The sequence below is a fragment of the Candoia aspera genome, chromosome 4, assembly GCF_035149785.1.
Source record: "Candoia aspera isolate rCanAsp1 chromosome 4, rCanAsp1.hap2, whole genome shotgun sequence".
Classification (NCBI taxonomy): domain Eukaryota; kingdom Metazoa; phylum Chordata; class Lepidosauria; order Squamata; family Boidae; genus Candoia; species Candoia aspera.
In genome coordinates, this window is record NC_086156.1 from 22,314,904 (window position 1) to 22,335,182 (window position 20,279).

Genomic DNA, 20,279 nt, shown 5'->3' on the forward strand with positions numbered 1-20,279 from the left:
AAAAAAAGAGTGCCTCCTTTCTTTTTTCTTCTGCTACATATGGATTTATATACCTCTATTCTATCTTCCTGATTCATTTTCTAAGTAAAAACAAAGAAATGAACAAAAACAAACACTGTAGCCTTTCTTTAAGAATAGCTGCCCTAGTCCGCTAATCATGCTGGCTGACCTTTTCTGCATCTTTTCCAGCTCTGTACTTGTGCAATGATTGGAAAGCATTGTATTAATCCCATTCTCTAGATTTGATTAGTTTGACAAGTGGCATCAACAGGTACTTTCACACAGACACTGATTTTGCCCCAAAGGCTACAGAAACATTTCTGCAGCATCAACCCACAGTGTCCCCATTACTGCTGTTCTTGCAAAGCTCGGTACTCTCCCTCTCTCAGTAATGGGGGAGGGTACAGTGGGGAGGGTCTAGCCAATACTGTGGTTCTCCCTATTCTCATCATGGCCATGCTGCATTTGCTTTCTCATCAGGAAAACAACTTAGAAAACGTTCTCTTCTTTTCCTACTGTTCATTCACCAAGTCATATTTTTTGTCCACCATTGTGTACATTTCAGTGCTTGTGTGTTGGCTCTAATGAGATCCTATACTGTATTCAAGAGTACCTTTAATAAAGGACAAAGTAGGAAATGTTGCAGATCTGCTTCTGACCACAACCAGAGGTCTCTGGCAGAGTAGAGTACCCCACCAGACTGTGTTAACTCTCAGTACACCTACCTGCATCCACATGAACCATTCCACTCTAAAATACTGTATGTCCATAGCATCCTCCACAAACTTTCTTAGTCACATCCACCATAGTCCCTTTCCTACCGAAGTCAGTCTGATATTTGGCCTTTTTGTTGGGGTAAAAAGCAAATGCCTCTGCTTCACAATGTGGTCATACAGAAAATGTCTAGAACCATCTTACGTTCTCTGGATATCTAAAGGAACTGTTCCAGTGAGAATATACAATTTGTTTTGGTGGGATTTACAGCCTGTGACCATTTGGCAACTGTTTATTTAATTTATTTAATTTATTTTATATCCCAGCTTTATTCTTTTTATAAATAACTCAAGGCGGCGAACATACCAAATGCTCCTTCCTCCTCCTATTTTCCCCACAACAGCAACCCTGTGAGGTGAGTTGGGCTGAGAGAGAGAGACTGGGCCATGGTCACCCAGCCGGCTTTCAGGCCTGAGGCGGGACTAGAACTCTCAGTCTCCTGGTTTCTAGCCCAGCACCTTAACCATTAGACCAAACTGGCTCTCTGTTGTTCAATAAAGAGTCCATTGTTTATTCTTTTGCATGAATACATATTCAGCACTGGAGTAACGAAAGGCCCAGATGGAGCTCCTGATGGTGAATTTACAAGTTTTTGAGTGATGGTGTTCCAAGCACTGACCTTGTTTCTTATTTTTTCTGTATGTATTTTAAATGAAAGTATACAATCTAGGGTCTTTATACTGAGATCTACAGATTCCTATTGTGCTTCAACCATGTCACATTCCAGTTACTGTTGAATTGTTGGTTTCCATCTTGATTGTACAATTGGAGAGGCTGAGACTTTTTGTATTTGCTTTAAGTTAGTTGGCAAAGTAATAGGTGGTTAGATTTTCTCATTTTCCTGCTACTGATTTTTTTATATGAATAAATTCCCCCGCCTGCCTTGCTATGGCTAGATAATCCGCATTTCTTCTATTTGGATAGACCGGTTAATAATTTGTATAAATAGTGAAGTGGACTGATGCCAATGTACTTCCTTGTGGTAAGCCATTCCATTTAATATGCCATCAGCTGCATTGGCCTCCAGGGACAACTCAACATTTTTCAGTGTGTTAGATTATATACTTTCATTGCAATAGCAACTTGACAAGAAGACCAGATGGGGAGAGAAATTCAATTTAAGAAGCATGGTAGAAGGATGGTGAGGCACCACAGCAACTTAATTTCAGCAGGGAAGGAGGAAAACTGACTGGCCAGAGGGCAGGACTGGTTGGCAAGAGTTCTTTCCATTAGGACCAGCCTCCGTCATGCAGCTCTAGTATTAATATTGCAAGGTATCTTCACAGCATTTCCTCCAATGATGCAGCTAAGCTGCAAGTTAATAGGCTGATCTGCAGAAAAGCTTCTCAACAGGTCCAATCTTGTGAAAAGATGGGGGTGGGGTGTCATTGATTCTGGATTGGGGCAAATGCCGGAAGGGTCCTGACCGTAAGAACTAATTCAATTAGAAATAGTATTTAATATGAAATGAACTTCTGTTGGGAATTCAGCATTTGTGTTGTAATAAGGCGTTGCAGTACTTTAAGTGGTAAGAATGGAGGCAGGCACCTACCCTCCAGATTATTAGAGCCTGTTAACTTCAATGGGAATGAGTATTGGTATTACCTGCTGCATCCATTTGATGAAAAGAGGCTTTTCCCTGGAACTGGTGATAGGAAGGAAAGAAATTGCAAGTATGCCAAAACACAGGAACCAATATGATGACGATCCCTACAAATTCTCAGATTTTAAAAGACAATGGATTAGATTTAGATTTTAATCTGGCTTAGAATATTCACTGTATTCAGTGAGAATTAGCGTGACAGTAAAGATCAAACTCAGGATGCAAAATGGCTATTGACTTGCATCAGCAAAGAACATATTATAGATGGAGTCTTTGTTTAATCCAGACATCAGACTTACAAATATACCTTTGAGAGACTTTTCTCTCAACACAAGATATCACATCCAGCTCAGTTTGCCGATATGGATCTCTATCTTTCATCAGTATTTCTTTTGTCTCTTTTCTTGGAGACTATAAAATCTCTCTTGGAAGAGGAGAAAAGAACAGTGAATTGGAAAGATAATTTTCAAGTAGAGTCAGCTGATTCTTATCAAATTCCAGGCCTGGACTTTATAGAAAACATTGCACTGCTTTTCTATCCATTGTGCAACAATAGATGGGTGAATGCTTTTCCCGTTAAAGCACAAATTCACAGGCTGGTAAAACATCTCAACAGCAACTTTTATGCCCTTTCAGATTTCAATTGCTTTATATATTAAAATCCCATCTAGGAAATTCAACTTGGAAATTACTCTTCACATTGCAAGATGTTGGTGCCATCTATAGGAAAAGAAAGAAAAAACAGCAAGTATCATGACTCCAGACTACTGTACCTATAACTGCAGTTAGATAAAGATTTTTTAAAACTATTATTGCTGTTTCAGTATATTCTTCCTTGTTGTGAGAGAACCAAGTATGTAACTGCTCATGGGTTCGGAAGGCAACTAAAAATAAGGAGGGCTTTGAGCCTGATGGATCAACAGCTCTTCCTAACTAATCCCTAATTCAAATCCTGCATTTTCCCCTTTTTTTTCAATGCTAAACTCTCTGATCTCAAAAAGGACCAACCTTGGAGGCTCCCACAGGCCAAAAAAGGTTTATGGTGTCAGATTTCCTGATTGGAGTTATAGCATCTTTCTCCGCTACTCAGAGATCCTATGGCTCCAGATCGTTCATCCAGGATCAACAGGATCGAAGCTTCAGCAAAAGTTTGCTGTCAATAACAACCGAATGTACTGTTGTGTGTCAAACAGAAAGTTTCTGGGTAGACTCAGATATCTCTAGATATTGAAGTGCATCACTGTACATCTGAAGGTTGATTTCTCTCATCTATAACTTTGAAGTTAGGAACTTCCAGGCAGGAATTGTTAAGAGGTCTCATAATCAGGGCACGCTAGGCTGTCATTTTCCAGCTGTCTGCCAAGTTCTAGGAAGCTTTCTCACTAGTTTTGCTGAAGCTCAGGCACTTTTGTTAGATGTCCCTAATAACAGCTCCTCTTAATTAGATGATTCTATAAATTGCAGCAGCAGTATATAACCAAGTGCTCATGTAATTTATGTGGTGGAAAGGGTGATATAAATGAATACTTAAATAAACTAATACATAAATTGTGTAAACTGCGTATCAGCCATTTTAACATTTGTAACTGAGGTTTTTTTTATAACAATTAAATGGCATGAGGAATTGGTTCCTGAATATTCTTGTTTTGCTTTTCCATCTCCAGCCCTTTGGTATTGTATCTTTTTTAGATTAGAAGTCTCAAAGTTGGATCTGCCTCTCTTTATTCGCTTGTAAATCATTATCTGGCTGCCTCTCCCACTGAAGAGCCACCTATAAATGATTTAAACAAACAACTTTTGATCCATTCTCATAACTTCCTTTCATACCTCAATAGAATTTGCAGTATCACAGAGCGGTGTTGCCTAATGAAAGAATCATTAACTTTTGCCAAACTAATAACTGGGCACAAGTAATCAGCATTCTAATGACAGAGCAAAATCAGACTGACAATTTATGACAATTTATAGTGTTGCTACTACATTAACTATCCCATTGGCCATTGTTGAAGAATGAAAAAGATGGATTCACTGGCAATCTCTTTTGGAGCATCGTAAGAATCCTTCTGAAACTCAGAGGACTGATCACTGAAACAATATATATTTCAACATTAAATAATTGGTGTGGCTAGAGAAGCAGAAATGGCTATATTCAACTTTCCAAGGACTGATAGCCCGGTAACTTTAATGGAACCTCCCCTTTTTTAAAACAAAAACAAAACAAAAATCTGTCATGATTATGGTTGGATGAGTGAACTGTAAAAATTAAATTTAGCTGCCTGAAATGGATATTCATAAGCCAACTCTATAAAAGTAACATTTCATTTTATAGTGCCCACCTATCTCATGTAATGGAGGAAAGGTCAGACTTAGCCTTAGTCATCAAGACAGATTTTATTGTCTTTCATGGAATCCTTCAAAAAGAATTGGGGGCCTAAATGTTAAAACTTTAGCAACTGTTCATTTATTCTACTACTAAAAAAAAAAAGAACATACCATATGTAATCTTTAAAGAAGAAAGACTGGATTGTGTTGAGTTTCCTGGAAACTCAGAGTTCTAAATCAGGAGATCATCCCTGGAGACAAGAAAGTGTTCACTGCAAAATGCAGTGGTGACTGCCACTACCTTAGCCGGTGGCAGTGAAAGATGGTAAGGGAAATTGGTAGGTTCAAGGCCATCAGTTATCATCATCACCTTATCATCCATTAGGGAAGATCTGGCAATTAGTGCCATTGCCTGCTCCATGCTCTGCACCACTTGCTCATCTCTCTCATCCTTCTAACAATACTGTGAAGAGTTCTCCACACCTGTTCTTCTTATTTGAGAGTTGATAGTGGTAGTCATCTCTGCTTCTGCTCTTTGCAGGTAGAACATGCATTCTTTAAAAATGCCTCTAAGACAGTTGTTGATATTAGTCATCCGAGTTCTCCTTAATTTGGACCAAGTGAACTCTGTGTCTGTGTATTTAAACCCACAAGACCTGACCTACTATGGATCATAGGAGTGATATCATACCCATTATATTTTTGAATATTTTTAAAGGAAAAAACAGAACGGATGAGCAGATGCAAAAAAATGATATTACAGTCCACCCTACTGATTACATTTGCTGAAACTGATTGCAGTTGAATTTCAGCACCCAAGGGCCCAAAAGTCTCCATTAAAATAGACTGCCATTACCTGTACAGGTCTCTGTATAGTAGAACTAGTCTTATGGTCCAGATAACAATCAAAGTCAGATTCTGAGTCTGAAAAGTTGAAGATTATTGCTCTAGATTGGCTTTGGTACTGGCTGGAGTTGCACTGACCCAAACAGACCTGGTGTGCAACTTGGGGGTCCTCCTGGACTCGCCACTCCTGCTCAAACAGCAGGTGGCAGTTGTGGCTAGGAGGGCCTTTGCACAGGTTTGTGTTGCACACATTCTGTGATGACTGGAATACTCAACTTCCCATTAAATCGAACTCATAAGCATTTACTTAGAATTCTCTTTAATGGTGTGCAGCATTCAGTACAAAGAAAAAGTTGCAAATGAAAAATCCCGCATTTTCCCCCCATTAAACATCTTCAGTGAATTCAAATTCCCCCCACTCCCCATCTCAGGTATGCACCCCCCGTTTTGTGCCAGTTACTGTAAGAATCTGCAGCTGTCTTCAACAGCTCCTCGCAAACGACCTTGGCACTGTAAGATAGTCCAAACAAGATGATTTCACACTCCAACAATGTTCCCCCTCCTGTCCCTTCGACTCACAAGAGTGATACATGTGTTAACTAAACCATGCATGCGAGTATCTGGAAGCTTCAGCTGGTGTAGAATGCAGCGGCGTGCGCAATTATGTGTGCCCCTAGAGCAGCACATGTTTCACCTCTGCTTCATAAGCTGCATGGGTTACCAATTTACTTCCAGCTCCAGTTCAAGGTGCTGGTTTTGACCTTTAAAACACTTCATGGCATGGGACTGGGTTATTTGAGGGACCGCCTCTTCCCGATTACATCTGTCCATCTCATCTTGTCCAGCAGAAGAGGTATGTTGTGGGTCCCATCTGTACAGGAGACAAGATTTTTCTTCCATGGTACCCACCCTGTGGAACATCATCCCCCCTGAGGTGAGATTGGCCCTATCTCTCCCAAACTTCTGAAAGTCCCTTAAAACTTGGTTGAGTCAACAGGCCTGGGGGTCGCAAGGGAATGGTAATTTGATTAGATGGCTCCATTGTTTATAATCTGATGCTCTGTCTTAGCCTCTTATAATAATATTAATTTTTTTGTACTTTTGAATGTTTTTAAAATTGATTTTATAATTGTTTTGTATGCTGCCCAGAGTCACATTGTGTGAGATGGGCAGCCATATAAATATGATTAATAAATAAATAAGTAATCTCAATCATGTTTCTGAGAAATTGATTAAAGCAAGAAATATGGTATGGTTTTGACTGTATTTTAGGAAATGTTACAAAATATTTGAATAAAATGTTGGCTTTAATGTTTAGTGTTAACTTTTTAGAAATCACACAGTCTGTCACAAATTCCAAAGGCTCTTCTTGATTATTATTTTTATAGTCAATCATATGAGCACATGGAGATCCTGCCCAAGAATGTTTTTCCCATTCATCACTGCATAGTAAGAAACTTGAATATAGATGGAAAATTCTTTGAACATGTAGATTAGAGTTTTGAATTGAATGAACAGGGAGTTTCCATATGGATGAGGCTTCTGTACATCAGAAGATATGAGTACACATATGGCAAGCATGAAAAGTTCATTCAGTGGGGGCTTGCTTGGTAGAGTTTTCCTTAAAATAGTTCTCTTTGAATGATTTCCCTTAATTGCACCTTGTTTATTAGAACACAACGTCTCTGGCTCCTAAAATAAATGTAATTCTTCAGAGTTTAAAGGACTAAGAAGAGCACTTCCTTGTTCATATCCTCAAACTCAGTTATTTGGATGCAAATTAAATAGATTTATGATAGTATTTTTCTATTTCTTTTTTTGGCTATGTTCTTTCATGTGGAATCCTCTTTCCAAAGTCTGTAGCCAAAGATGGTTTGATCATGTATTCATGAGGCTCTGGATTTCTCAAAGAAAGCCAGAATTTATTCCATTCAGTATTAAATTTCAGTCTCAAGAACATTATTTTCTTTTCTGGTGTTCTGTTTTCCACTTAGTTTTACTCTGTCTGTTTTTGTTACCAATGACCTTTTGTGAAAAGACTGGTTTCCAAATATGTATATTTTAGATCTTTGTCTTATTTTTCCAGAATAGCAGAGGTTGACACAAGTATGTGCTAAGACCATCACAACAAATACCAGCATCAAATCATTTCTGATTTTTTTCCTACATCAAGAAGGATCACTTAATAAAAATCTAAAATAACCAATAATCCAAATACATTGCGATAAAGATATCTTAATATCAGAGTAATGTCTGAATATAGAAATGATCTCAAGCTTATTCAGTGCATCTGATAAAACAAGATGCTTGTTCATACAGAACATGCTTAAGCTATGAAATTTACTTCCGGGAGAAGTGATCTTTTAGAACTGGAATAGTGTCTGTGTGGAATTGTGGGAGCATGGCCTAGATCAGTGCTAGCTGGGGAATTCTGGGGGTTGAAGTCCACACATCTTAAAGTGGCCAAGGTTGAGAAACACTGGCATAGATACTCTCATAAAACAGCTGCACAGGAATGGAAACTCACATTTCTGTAAAAAGGTTGCCATGGGAATTTTCAAGTAGGTCATGTCCATACTGAATGTTCACCATATCTCAACTGACAAGAAGTCAAACTGAAGAATTTGTTCCTTGCTATCCCTTCTGACTCTTGACAATGTCTTCTATTTTAGTGCATCATTTTTTTCCAGCACAGGTAAGTATACTTCCAAACAAAGCACTGGGTGCAATCACTCACAGTCAAGCAGATCACTCCCCTGACTGCATCACCTCAAGCCTTCTCTATCCACCATGGATTGTCTGGATGGGAGGTTATCTTCTATTTCTCCAGGGAAAGCATTGCTTTCATGCCAGCACGCTTTGCACTGGCTTCAGCCTGCCTCACAGCAGCAGTGTTCATGTGATTGAAGACTTCCTGATTCAAACTGCCTGGCATATGTTGCATTTTGATGGCAGTGATGATAAGATCTTCAGCAGTTGAGACACCGTAGAATGGTCATTCCAAGCAGCTGCAGAAATAAATAAATCTTCTAGTAAAGCTGCAGCAATGGAACTGAGAATTCTGATTCTCATTTCAATCTGCTGCTACTTGGACAACAGTCAAATGATCTTTCAGGAGATGCTGGAGAACCTTTCATGGAGGAGCAAATGGGTAGTGACGCTCATAGATTTTCAGTCTGTGTAGATACCAAAATGTTAATTCATTCTCTGGTTTTAAAACCACTCTATGTATATATGTAAACTTTTTTAGAATAGTGTAGTGATGTCAAGGGTAGCCGAAAAGCAAATCTCTCTAGGTCTATGAAACATTTTATGCCTGGTCCCTAAAGAAGGACTACAAATCTGCCATTCCCAATATGGAAGTGTAACTCATGACTAAGTAGAGAATGTTTGGGAATCATCAGTGTAGAATTGCTCATGAATGAAGGCCTGGGACATATGAAAAACAAAACAATTGAGCAATATCCCATCCTATAAATAGAATGTTGATGTTTACTCCAGAAGTACAAGCAGAACCTGTGGGAATAAATACCAAATTTCTAAAAGCAGGATTTTGGTCAAAATCTTAGCATATTAAAGCAAACTCATTTTTCTTAAGTGTCATATACTCTGACACATCTTTTTTGTTGTTCTCTGCTACAGTCCTCTCCTTAACTTATCGAAAGTCTTTACTAGAGAATCTGTACTAGGCGGACTTCCTAAGACCTATCAGTAAATCATTCTTTCTTTGTTGGCTTTCTACATAACCTTGAAAACACATCTGTTTGGAAGGGTATTAATTGTGTTACGTTTTTCAAGTTAATAGCTAAGAGATTTGAGTGGGTTAGCTTGCAATAAATAATAATAATGATGATAATAATATCTTAAATTTATATTTATTTGTTTGTTTGTTTGTTTTATCAAACCTATATGACAGCCCATCTCACACAAGGTGACTCTGGGCAGCATACAACAAAGCTAACCATTAAAATCAAATATAAAAAACAATTAAAACAATTAAATATGCTGCCTGACTCTCAAGTATCAAATAAATAGATAAATAGGTAGATGATTGATAAAATAATTATTTAAAATTATTTTTGATTGATTGATTATATGCCATCAAGTTGGTGTCAACTCTTAACAAACACATAGATAGACTTTTCCCATGATCATCTGTCCATAACCTGGTCCTTCAGGTTTTCCAGTGGCCGCTGTACCTGAGTCCACCCACCTTGCTGCTGGTCATCCTCTTCTTCTCTTTCTTTCTACCTTTCCCAGCATCAGAACCTTCTCCAGAGACTAGGTCCCTACATAATGTGACTGAACTATGATAATTTGAGCCTGATCATTTGGACCTCAAGTGAGATCTCTGGGTTGATTTGTTTGCTGATCCATTTGTTTGTTTTCTTGGCTAAAAATTGTTAGACCTATTTATTATGGACACTTGGTGCTTTTTAGTAGAATTGCTTCAGAGAATTACTTTAGTACTGCACCTTTCTGTCTTTCTGGCACAACATGAGATTGATTCTGGATCAACCTGAGGTATTCTAATTATTGTTGAACTACATTTTATCCTGAAGGTTGGAGGCTGAGAAGGGAATGCCCTGGCCTTTGTATCTAAATTTCTTGAATTCTCCAAGGCTAGTATCTAAAAAATGTAGAACCTTTGTTTTCTACAGCAGGAGTGGGAAACCATTTGGGACTGCCCTCAACATTTTTGGGGAGGCTCTGAGATTTGTAGTGGGTGGAGAGACGATACATTGAAACAAAGCCACATATAGGTAAGGCCAGGATATTTGTTTACATACTTAATGACTTTTCTTCAAATTTGGGGAGGAGTTTCAAGGGGTATTTCCATTTTTAAAGTTATCTTAAACTACATTACAGAGGTGTTTGTTTGTTTGTGAAACCATGCCGTAAGTTTTTGGCTATGGCTTTGAAGTCACTGACTGCACATTTAATCTATGTTAAAGTAATTTATATTAACCATACTATCATTATACCTGATTAAAGAAAACTTCAAGCATATCATTTTATAGATGCACATAGAAGCTCTATGTAGAATATAAAAATCCCTTCATTATTCACCCTGAAAATCCTTATTTATGATCTAGCTGGCAAAAATTAATTATTTATATTTATTAAGAGGTGTGTCTTGGTACTTGCAATATCTGGCAGTGGAATGGAGGCAGACAGCTGCTTGATTTCTTTGTTCTCCTTCCATTTGTACACCCCAATATTTACTACATAAATCCCTACTCGATATTTCCATAATTCCATAATTTTGAAAGGGAGGAAAACTTAGAATTACAAAATCTTAGAATCGTAGAGTTAGAAGTAACTTTTAAGACCTGAGTCCAACACCTTGCTCAGGGCATGAATCCACATTAAACCTGCCACCTTTTGGGTAGGTCATTCTGTTATCAAATTGTTCTTATTTTAGTTATTTCATTATTATTTGCCCTTATTCTGATTATTTCCATTGTTTAGTGACCTGCACGCTGGAATAATGGAAAATGAGTATGGACTTTCTGCGTGATATCTTTTCACGTACGTGAAGTGTGCTATCATATCTATCCTTACTTTCCTTTCTTCACAGGATGCTTCATTTATACTCTGCGTGATCAATCTCATTGCTTTTTCTGGACCTATGCCAATTTGTCTGAAGCATTCTTAAAGCATGGGGCCAGGACTGGATGCAATATCTGAGATGGAATCTAACCAACGCAAAATAAAGAGGAAGTGTTTGGGGGAAAATGTGTTACAAAGAACAAAGCAACAAAGCAAACACATTTCCTGTTCTTTTCTGTTGTGCCAAAGTCCCCGTTGTCAAACATTTCTCCACAAGTAAAATATCGACCAATTATATATTAGCATAAGTAATACAGTTCACTTGAAATCTGTTGGGAGTACAATATCACCATCTACTGCTCAATCAGTTGAACTATTAGAAGGGAGCTAGTTAATAAACTGGGCTCAACACTAAGTTGCATTGTGCAGATATTCTTACTATGACTTTCTTACTATTAATTCCTCTGGTGCCTACTGGGAATGTATCCTGGGTAAATGCATAATGATTGCAGATGCCACTGTATTTGGGTCCCAGCATGACCTAGAATCCAGGAGAACTGCTTGAGCTTCATGGAGCAGGATGAGAAGAAATTCACATCAGATTCTCTGAGAAACCAGTACAGTTATAAAAAGTGAATGGGAACTCTTCTAGAGCTGAATGCTGAAGTGTTTCAGTCCCAGAGATTCTATAAAAATTAGCCATGGGGCTGGGCTAGAGACTGGCAGCCATGGAATCACCTTCAGTGCTTATCATATATAATAGGGATATCATATATCTCTCTTTATTTGGATTTCTCTTTTAAAGGAGAGAAGCTTCTTAAGCTTAGTGGTTAAGATCTAGAATAACAATCAATGATATTGCTAAGAAAGGAATTCAGAAATCGTACATCTGAAAAGAACTTTGGGGGCTACCTCATAGCTTATTTTCACAAGCTTGTGAAAGCTCCATGGATTGCAAAAAGGGTCTTTAAGACATACAATGCTGCTATTCCTGCAGTAGGCAATAGCTAACTAGGGGTGTATACAGTATCTGACCTGAGAGCTTTGGGATCTACCTTATGTTGTTGTTGTTTATTCGTTTAGTCGCTTCCGACTCTTCGTGACTTCATGGACCAGCCCACGCCAGAGCTTCCTGTCGGTCGTCAACACCCCCAGCTCCCCCAGGGACGAGTCCGTCACCTCTAGAATATCATCCATCCATCTTGCCCTTGGTCGGCCCCTCTTCCTTTTGCCTTCCACTCTCCCTAGCATCAGCATCTTCTCCAGGGTGTCCTGTCTTCTCATGATGTGGCCAAAGTATTTCAGTTTTGCCTTTAATATCTACCTTATACTTGATCAGATTTATACATCAGGCCAATTATTGCCTACTGCAGAAATAGCAGCCCTGTATATCTTAATACTCCTTTTTGCAATCCATGGAAAACCCAAGATTGTGGAATTGAAAACTGATGCCACAAATTATAATAATTTCCTCCCAAATAATCAGTTAAAGGGGTACATTAAGCCTCCAGTAGCACATCTGTTTATTAGGAAAAAAAGGCTCTTAAATGCCATGCTTCTTGTAGGCCTAAGAGACTGTAAAAATAGCTTAGAAAATGAAATTTCCCATCAAAAAAGGATTGTATTTCCTTATTCTATCATGACTGTCTTGGATATCAGGCAGAGGGTTTTTTTTCACTATGTACTAACAGAATATTGTTGTTTTTACAATAAACTGGAGATACCAAGATTGGAGCTTCTGAACCTTCTGGATTCAGAGAACTATAGACCTTCCCTCTACTTAATGTTATGACTTCCTCTGCGACTTAATATTGATGGCACTGCTCATCCTCAAAGTGAGTTTTCAGGGATACAAAAACTTTGATGCAATTTTTTGTTTGTGCTAAAGATCTCTAATCCATTCTGCAAGCCACTAGCAGGTTGAAAGCTCTTTGGTTGAATCATGGAGGTCCTATGAAGCAGTCAAGAATAACTGTATTGCTCAGCCCTCACCCTCCCTCCAAATAACAGAAACGGAGACCATTTCAACCAGAACAGAGCCAGCTATGTTATCAAACAGGATTTGTGCATCTCATTTATTTATTTATTTATTTATTTATTTATTTATTTATTTATTTATTTATTTATTTATTTATGGCTGATTTATTTATTTATTTATTTAGCCATCAAGTCACTCTTGACTCCTGGCCACTGCCTGGACTAGTTCCTTCAGTTTTCTTGGCAAGATGTCAGAAGTGATTTGCCATTGCCTCCTTCTTAGGGCTGAGAGAGAGCGACTGGTCCAAGGTCATCCAGCTGGCTTAGTGCTTAAGGAGGGACTAGAACTCATTGTCTCCCAGTTCCTAGCCTCAAAATAGTATAAATCAACTGTGCTTTCCAGTTACGCCTCTCCTTGCCAGCCTCACTCATATGTGTTCCTAGTAGGCCTGAGTATTTCCATTATACAGGAATGCTATCAATCAACCTGAAGCCCCCCTATTTTTTAGAGAGGACAGGAAAATTGAAAGTGCAGATATAAAGTTCCACACACCCCATTTTGCCCAACCTTGGTTCAGTCATGAATGCCAGGAGGCTAGGCATGTTTAAAAAATATAAAGACAATTCTCTCAACCATACTGTCCAAGATCTGTTATCTCTGAAAAAGTGTCATAAGCATTTTCTTCAGTTCAAGAAGAGGCGGAGGAAATCATTGGCTTTAATTAATTTTGGATTCTCAATCCAAGTATTCAGCTGTTTAGCATCTGCTAACCTCCCATCCAACTATGAACCCTTCTTGTTCTTCCTTATATCAGCATTGGGAGGACCATTCAAGGACCTTACATATGCAGGAACAACCAGCTGAGCTTGACTTAGAGCTTAATGCAGATTTGCTCCCACAGTGGTCCTTGTAACAGGCTCACAAATAGACGATTCAGTTAAACCAGTGTTTCTCAACCTTGGCATGCTGGCTGGGAAATTCTGGGAGTTGAAGTCCAGACATCTTCAAGTTGCCAAGGTTGAGAAAAAACTGAGTTAAACAACTCCAGTCTGCTAAAGCCCCAGGCAATGAAGAAGTTATTTGAAATAATCTGAGCTGGTAGACCTCTGTTTGGTCCTCACTATTCACATTTGTGGATCATAAGTCAGCGTAACTCCCCAAAGGATTGTGGTTTAGCTATGATAGTTCTATCTACAAAAAAAGGCAACTGGGATTTGCTGTTAATTATCAGCCCATTAGATCCTTAGCATATTGAGCAAATTGTATGCTAGGTATTTTATATAAACTCTTAGAATGGGTTGAATCAGGGAACATTCTGGCTGAAGACCAGGGCAGCATTCAGGGATGGACAACTGATTTTTGATCATGTGTTTACTTTACTCTAGCTGAAAAAATTAAGTCAGGATCTGTGCTATACATGACTTTTATTGATTTCAGATTCACTTTTGACTTTATTTCTAAAAATAAATTATGGTATAAATTTAAGAATTCTACCACAGATAGGCACCTGTTACTCCTTATATGTGAACTTTACAAGAATTCTAGCTTAAAGGTTAAGTGCAGTATGCAGGGCCATTGCACCAAGAAAATTATTATTGGCAGAGGAGTTAGGCAGGGATGTAGCTTGGCACCCCTACTGCTTAATCTGTATATCAGTTTTCTGGTGCTAATATGAATAATCAAGCTCTCCATCTTCCAAAATTGAAGGATAACTATTCCATGCTCCTAGATGCAGGTACTTCTGTACTGCCATCACAGATGCCAGTTGGCTTAAAGTAAGTCTTGTGTGCTTACCCACATATTTCACTGCAGAAGCTCTTAAAATTAATTATTCAAAAACTAAGATCTTAATTTTTGCTAAATGCCCTAAAATTCATGCCAAGCAACTGAACAGGCACCCACTTGAACAGGTTGAAATATTCAAGTATTTCAGGGTAGAGTTTCATGCTACTGGTAAATGCTGGGTGGATATGGAGTATGTTGTTCAAAACATACAGAAATCAGCCACAGTCCTGCAAACTTCCTATTATTTTAGAGGTGCATTATTCATACCTGCTGCACTAAAAGTACAACTTGTATTCAGTATAACTTGTATTCAGAGAAACTTCACTCCTTTGAAGTGGATGCACACTAAATTCCTAAAGAACATATTTCAAGTTCTACAGTGTTCCTAATGTGGATTTGCACTGCAAGGCCAGTGTGGACAAAACTGAGACTTATATTTGGTCATGCGCCCTCTCATATTGGCTAAAGTCACTTTTTTCTCCCATGGGCTTGGCCTCCCTTATTTTAACTGATGGTTATTTTTCATCCTGGAATTGGACATTGCATGAGAAATTGAAATTCTACGGTTTCTCACCTGATGCAGCTCTGATGACAGGACTTGCACAAGCTCCTAAAAAGCTTGCCATGGATCTGGAAAGTCAATTAGATCTGGCTTCCTACCTAAAGATGTATTCCTGGGTATTGCTCCCCATTTTTCAAGCTGGCAAAATATTTAAGCAATGCCAGGTTCAGTTTCTATACTTGGGTCAACACTGAGGGAAAGAATCTGTTCAATCACCTTTGAAGAACTACACCAATCTTGTCCATATGTATACAGAAATTATTCTAGGCCTAAGAAAGAATCCAAACTGTATCCCTGTATCCCTTGATACAGTGTCATTCAAATCTTTCCCTGTTTATTTATTTATTTGTTTGTTTGTTAAATTTGTCACCGCCCATCTCCTCCAACCGGAGGGACTCTGGGCAGTTTGCAATACAGAACAATAAATATACAATAAAATTCTAATAAAATCCCATTAAAACAATTTCTTAACTACTCCAGCTCATAAAATCCAGATGGCTGTGATCCCCTTCAGTCATTATGTAGGAGGGGCACTTCAAGGCACTAGCCAACCCCAAGTATGTCGATTCTCCTCTCTGCCCCAAGCCTGGTGGCAGAGCCAGGTCTTCAACTTCCTCCGGAAGGCTAGGAATGATGGGGCTAATCTCACCTCCAGGGGCAAGATGTTCCAAAGGACAGGCGCTACTGCTGAGAAGGCCCGCCTCCTGGACCCCACCAGATGGAATTCTCTTATAGACAGGGTCCATAGCATGCCCCTCTCTGCATGATCGGGTGGGACGGGCTGATGATACTGGGAAGAGGCGGTCCCTCAGGTAACCCGGTCCCATGCCATGTAGGGCTTTAAAGGTGATAACCAACACCTTGAATTGGACCCAGAAGCAAACTGGTATCCAATGCAGCTCGAGTAGCAAAGGTGTTATGCGCACCCTTCTAGGGGCGCCGAAAATAGCACGTGCGGCCGCATTCTGGACCAGCTGAAGCTTCTGGATACTCTTCAAGGGTAGCCCCATGTAGAGCGCATTGCAGTAGTCTATATAGGAGTCAACAAGGGCATGAGTGACTGTCCGAAGGGCTTCCAAAACAACCCTGAAATTTATCAGTTCTGATCCTTAGCAAGAGTAATTTGGCTCTTATCTGGCAGCTGCTGCATATTCTGTGTGTGTGTGTTGTCTGTCTCTCTCTCTCTCTCTGTAGCCTTTCCAGCAAGGGGACTTTCATAGAACTCCTCCATTTAGACTCTTCTTCACAACAACAATCCTGTGAATTATGTTGGGCTGAGAAAGAATGGCTAACCAAAAGTCCCTGAGCAGGGCCAGATTAAGCCAACTGATGCCCTAAGCCCAGCCCAACATTGGTGGCCTTCAACAGAAACGAAACTCTCATGCCATGAGACGGAAACAAATGCAGTATCTGATGACATCTTCAAGCCAAACTTTTAAACTTTAGTCACTCACCATATCAAAGAATTCTTTTTAAACAATCCAAATTAAAGTTGAACATGGCAGATAAGGATAGTTGCAAAAATTAGACTACAGCTGAGTGTGGCAATAAAAGAGTTAATGGCATGATAGCTAGGGGAAAATATTCTATGGTGCGCCCCCTCCTTGGTGCTTGAAGAGCGTGCTGATTTTGCTTAATGGTTAATCCAGGGCTGTCCCAGAATTGCTGTGTCTGAAGATGAACTTGAACTTGAACCTCCCCACTCCTAATCTAATACCTTAGCTGCTGTATCATGCTGGCAGAGGAAGACAAGACATTAAGAAGAGAATGGGCATTTCGATCTACTGTTGGCCCACTGCTTTCTTTAGCCTCTTTGAGGCAGCTTCCAATGTATTATTCCTGATATAATGATGACTCTTCTTTAAAAAAAAAAGGTTGTCCACCTTTGCAAAGCAGGAAATTATTTGATTATATAATTTGCTTCTAAGTCAGCAACTGAAATGTTTTTTTTTAATCAGGTTGGTACAGAACAAGCTACTCTGGTGTGAAATAATTCAACTCTAGCAGTTTGGGAATCTCTGGGGGCTTGTAAAAACTACAGTCTATATTGGGAGTTGGTTTAGGTAGAACCTAATAAATCTGTCGAGTTATTTTGCTCAGCTTTTTATTTTTCCAAATTTAAGTGTACTTCCTTCCATTTCCATGTCAGTTTAAAGTATTTTAGAACATTTACATCCGGGGGGGGGGTGTATACTCTTTCATCATGTGTTTCATACCCACCCACCCACCCACCCACCCAATATACATCCTCAACCATATTTTTATCCAGGAAACTACATCACAAAACTAGAGGTTTGCAGATGTGTGTATTGGTGCAGGAAATGTGACTTAAGTAACTTTCTGTTAAATATGAATCAAAGAAATCTCTCATTCATAGCTAATGCCAGAAATGTTATGTATGAAGGCAGCAATTTATATAGTACACATCTAGCTTTTCTGAAAATATTTATACCTTGCTTTCCACCAATACTGTAAAATGTTGGCTATTTGTGACAATTGATTCAAACAGATTGGCAATATTAAAACAGTTAACAGTTAAAAAAACAGACACATCAAAAAGAAGATTGATTACATTACATCTTCAGAATGCAAATGCTGTTAACTGTCTGAAGAAAGAAAAATGGTTTTAATTGGCACATTAAATGATAACGATGTGACTGTCCAATGAATCTTCCCCAGAAATTTGTTTTTGCTAATCTGGGTGCCCTCCAGGGATAGCCAGTTCGTTGTAGTGTAGCAGTTAAGGCACCAGGCTAGAAGCCGGGAGACTGCGAGTTCGTCCCACCTTAGGCACAAACCCAGTGGGGTGACCTCGGGCCAGTCATTTTCTCTCAGCCCTAGGAAAGAGGCAAGGGCAAGCCACTTCAAAATCTTGCCGAGAAAACCGCAGGGACTTGTCCAGGCAGTTGCCAGAAGTTAACACTGACTCAAAATCACCCCCCCCAAAAAAGCATAAGAAAAAAACAGTTTGGATGTTGTCCTTAAGTATCCACTGCTTTTCAACCTCGCAGAAAAAGGAATGGAGGAGGAGGAGGATATCGGTAGTGGTGCCCAAGGGATTATTACGGGGGTCGGACCCTTTCAGTCTCTTGCCCACCTCCAAGTAGCAACATCACACTGTGGGAAAGTCTTTATTTCTTCTTGCACGGTGTTACAGGTGCGTTGTATGTTTTCAGCTGGACTAGCGTCTGTGAGTCCTGCAGTACTAACCCGGGGTCGCTCCGACGCCCTCCGCTTCTGGGCGCGATGGTGGAAACGACGCCCGCGCCAGCCAGCAGGCGGAGCTCCGAAGCTCTGGCCGGCTCGCTGCTCCGGGCTGGGGAGAGAGCTGGGGAAGGGAAGGAGGCAGGCAGGAAGGAAGGGGTTAAGCACGCCGAGGATGGTGGAGGAGCCTCGCTGCCTCTGTAGGGAGAGCCACCCGCTGTTCGTTTCCCCTCGCAGCCCCCTCAGCCGTCGCGCTGCAACCGAGGCCCGCGCAGCGGTGCCGGCGTTCAGCGCGGGGGCGACGATGCGGCCTCTCCAGCGGCGGCAGCAGCCCCCGGCGCGGGCAAGGGGCGCCGCGGCGGGCCACGCGGAGGGAGGTGCGGAGCGAGCCAGCCCCTGATGCGGTTCTTTCTGCACCTCCTCCTACCTCCTCTTGGGCAGCGGCTCCGACGGTCCCCTCCCTCCCGCCTCCTCCTCCTTTCCCGGCGGCAGCGGCCGCGGTTGCCACGGCAGGGGGAAAATGAGCAGGGCGGCGGCGGCGGCGGCGCTTCTGCTCTGCCTGCTGGGCTGCAACGTGTGGAAGGCGGTGACCAAAACCTTGGCGGCGCCCGATGCGGCTCAAGGTCGGTGCAGCGGGGAGGCGAGCGGGGCAGGGGCCGCGGGCGCGCTTTTGTGCGGGGCGGCGGCGAAGCGCGGCAGCGCCCCCCCGCCCGCCTGGCAGGGTCTCCGAGAGCGGAGGGCATTGTGCGGGGGCCCGGGAGGGGCTGCGAGGAACAAAACCAACCCCGCTCGCCGCTCGGTTCTGCCCTGGAAAGGGGGCGGCGCCCGCCGTTGCCACCAGCGCCGCCGAGAGAAACTGCGGGAGCTCCGGAGCGGCCCCGCCGGAGCGCCTGGCTAAGGAGCAGCCCGGGGGCTTTTGTTGCCGGAGCTCGGCTTTGTGCTTGCGAGACCCTTTTCCGCTTTCTCGCTCCGGGGCTCGCTCCCCGCCCCCTGCCCGCGCGGGGGCTTCATTTTCACCCTCGGCTGGCTTTCTGTGCCAAAGTGTGGGTCCTCTCCCACTCGCAGCGGAGCCGCGATGCTACGGCGATCGGAGCTGCCTTCTCCCTCCCTCCCACCTCCCCAACCTCAATTGTTTCCTCTGGAAAGGTTCACCTTCCCCTGGTGTGTGCAAGGCGGGAGGGCCCCCTTTGATCTCGGGGTGCTGGTGCGTTAAAATTAAGAAAAAGGCCGGCGATGGCGTGTTCTGCTCTGGACAGGAAAATAAGCGGATCTGTTAGGTTTTGTGTACTATAATTGGGCTGAGAGGCCATTTCCGGAAAATGCGTTTCCCCAGCCTGGTTCCGTCCCGATGTGTTGGACTACAAACCCCATGAGCCACGAATGGAACCGTGGCTGGGGGTGACGGGCCTTGTAGTATAACCCAATCAGGAGTGTGCCGGTTTGAACAAGGGTGCTCTGTCAGGTGCTCTTGTGGTTTTGCTCTTTAAATGCTCCTTTCCTTGGTGTCAGTGTGGCTCGTTCTTCATGGCAAGTGGGATGTGCTAAAATAGCCCCTGGAAAGTTTCTTTGCTTTCTCTGAAATCTGTTGGAGAAACGGCCTTTGGAGCTCCTGAACCTGTAATCTTCTGTGGTGCCTTTTTGCAGGCATAAAA

At 41.3% G+C, this 20,279-nt stretch overlaps 1 protein-coding gene across 2 annotated transcripts in view; it reads left to right on the plus strand.

The window, feature by feature from the left end:
- Positions 1-18,790: 18,790 nt before the first annotated feature.
- The window catches only part of FAM171A1 (family with sequence similarity 171 member A1), a 64,343-nt gene continuing 62,854 nt past the window's right edge, over positions 18,791-20,279 (plus strand). For both annotated transcript variants that reach the window (XM_063303575.1, XM_063303576.1), the window contains exon 1: positions 18,791-19,250. In XM_063303575.1, the coding sequence (XP_063159645.1) occupies positions 19,148-19,250 (103 nt within the window). In that variant the 5' untranslated portion in view covers positions 18,791-19,147. The remainder of the gene's footprint in view (positions 19,251-20,279) is intronic.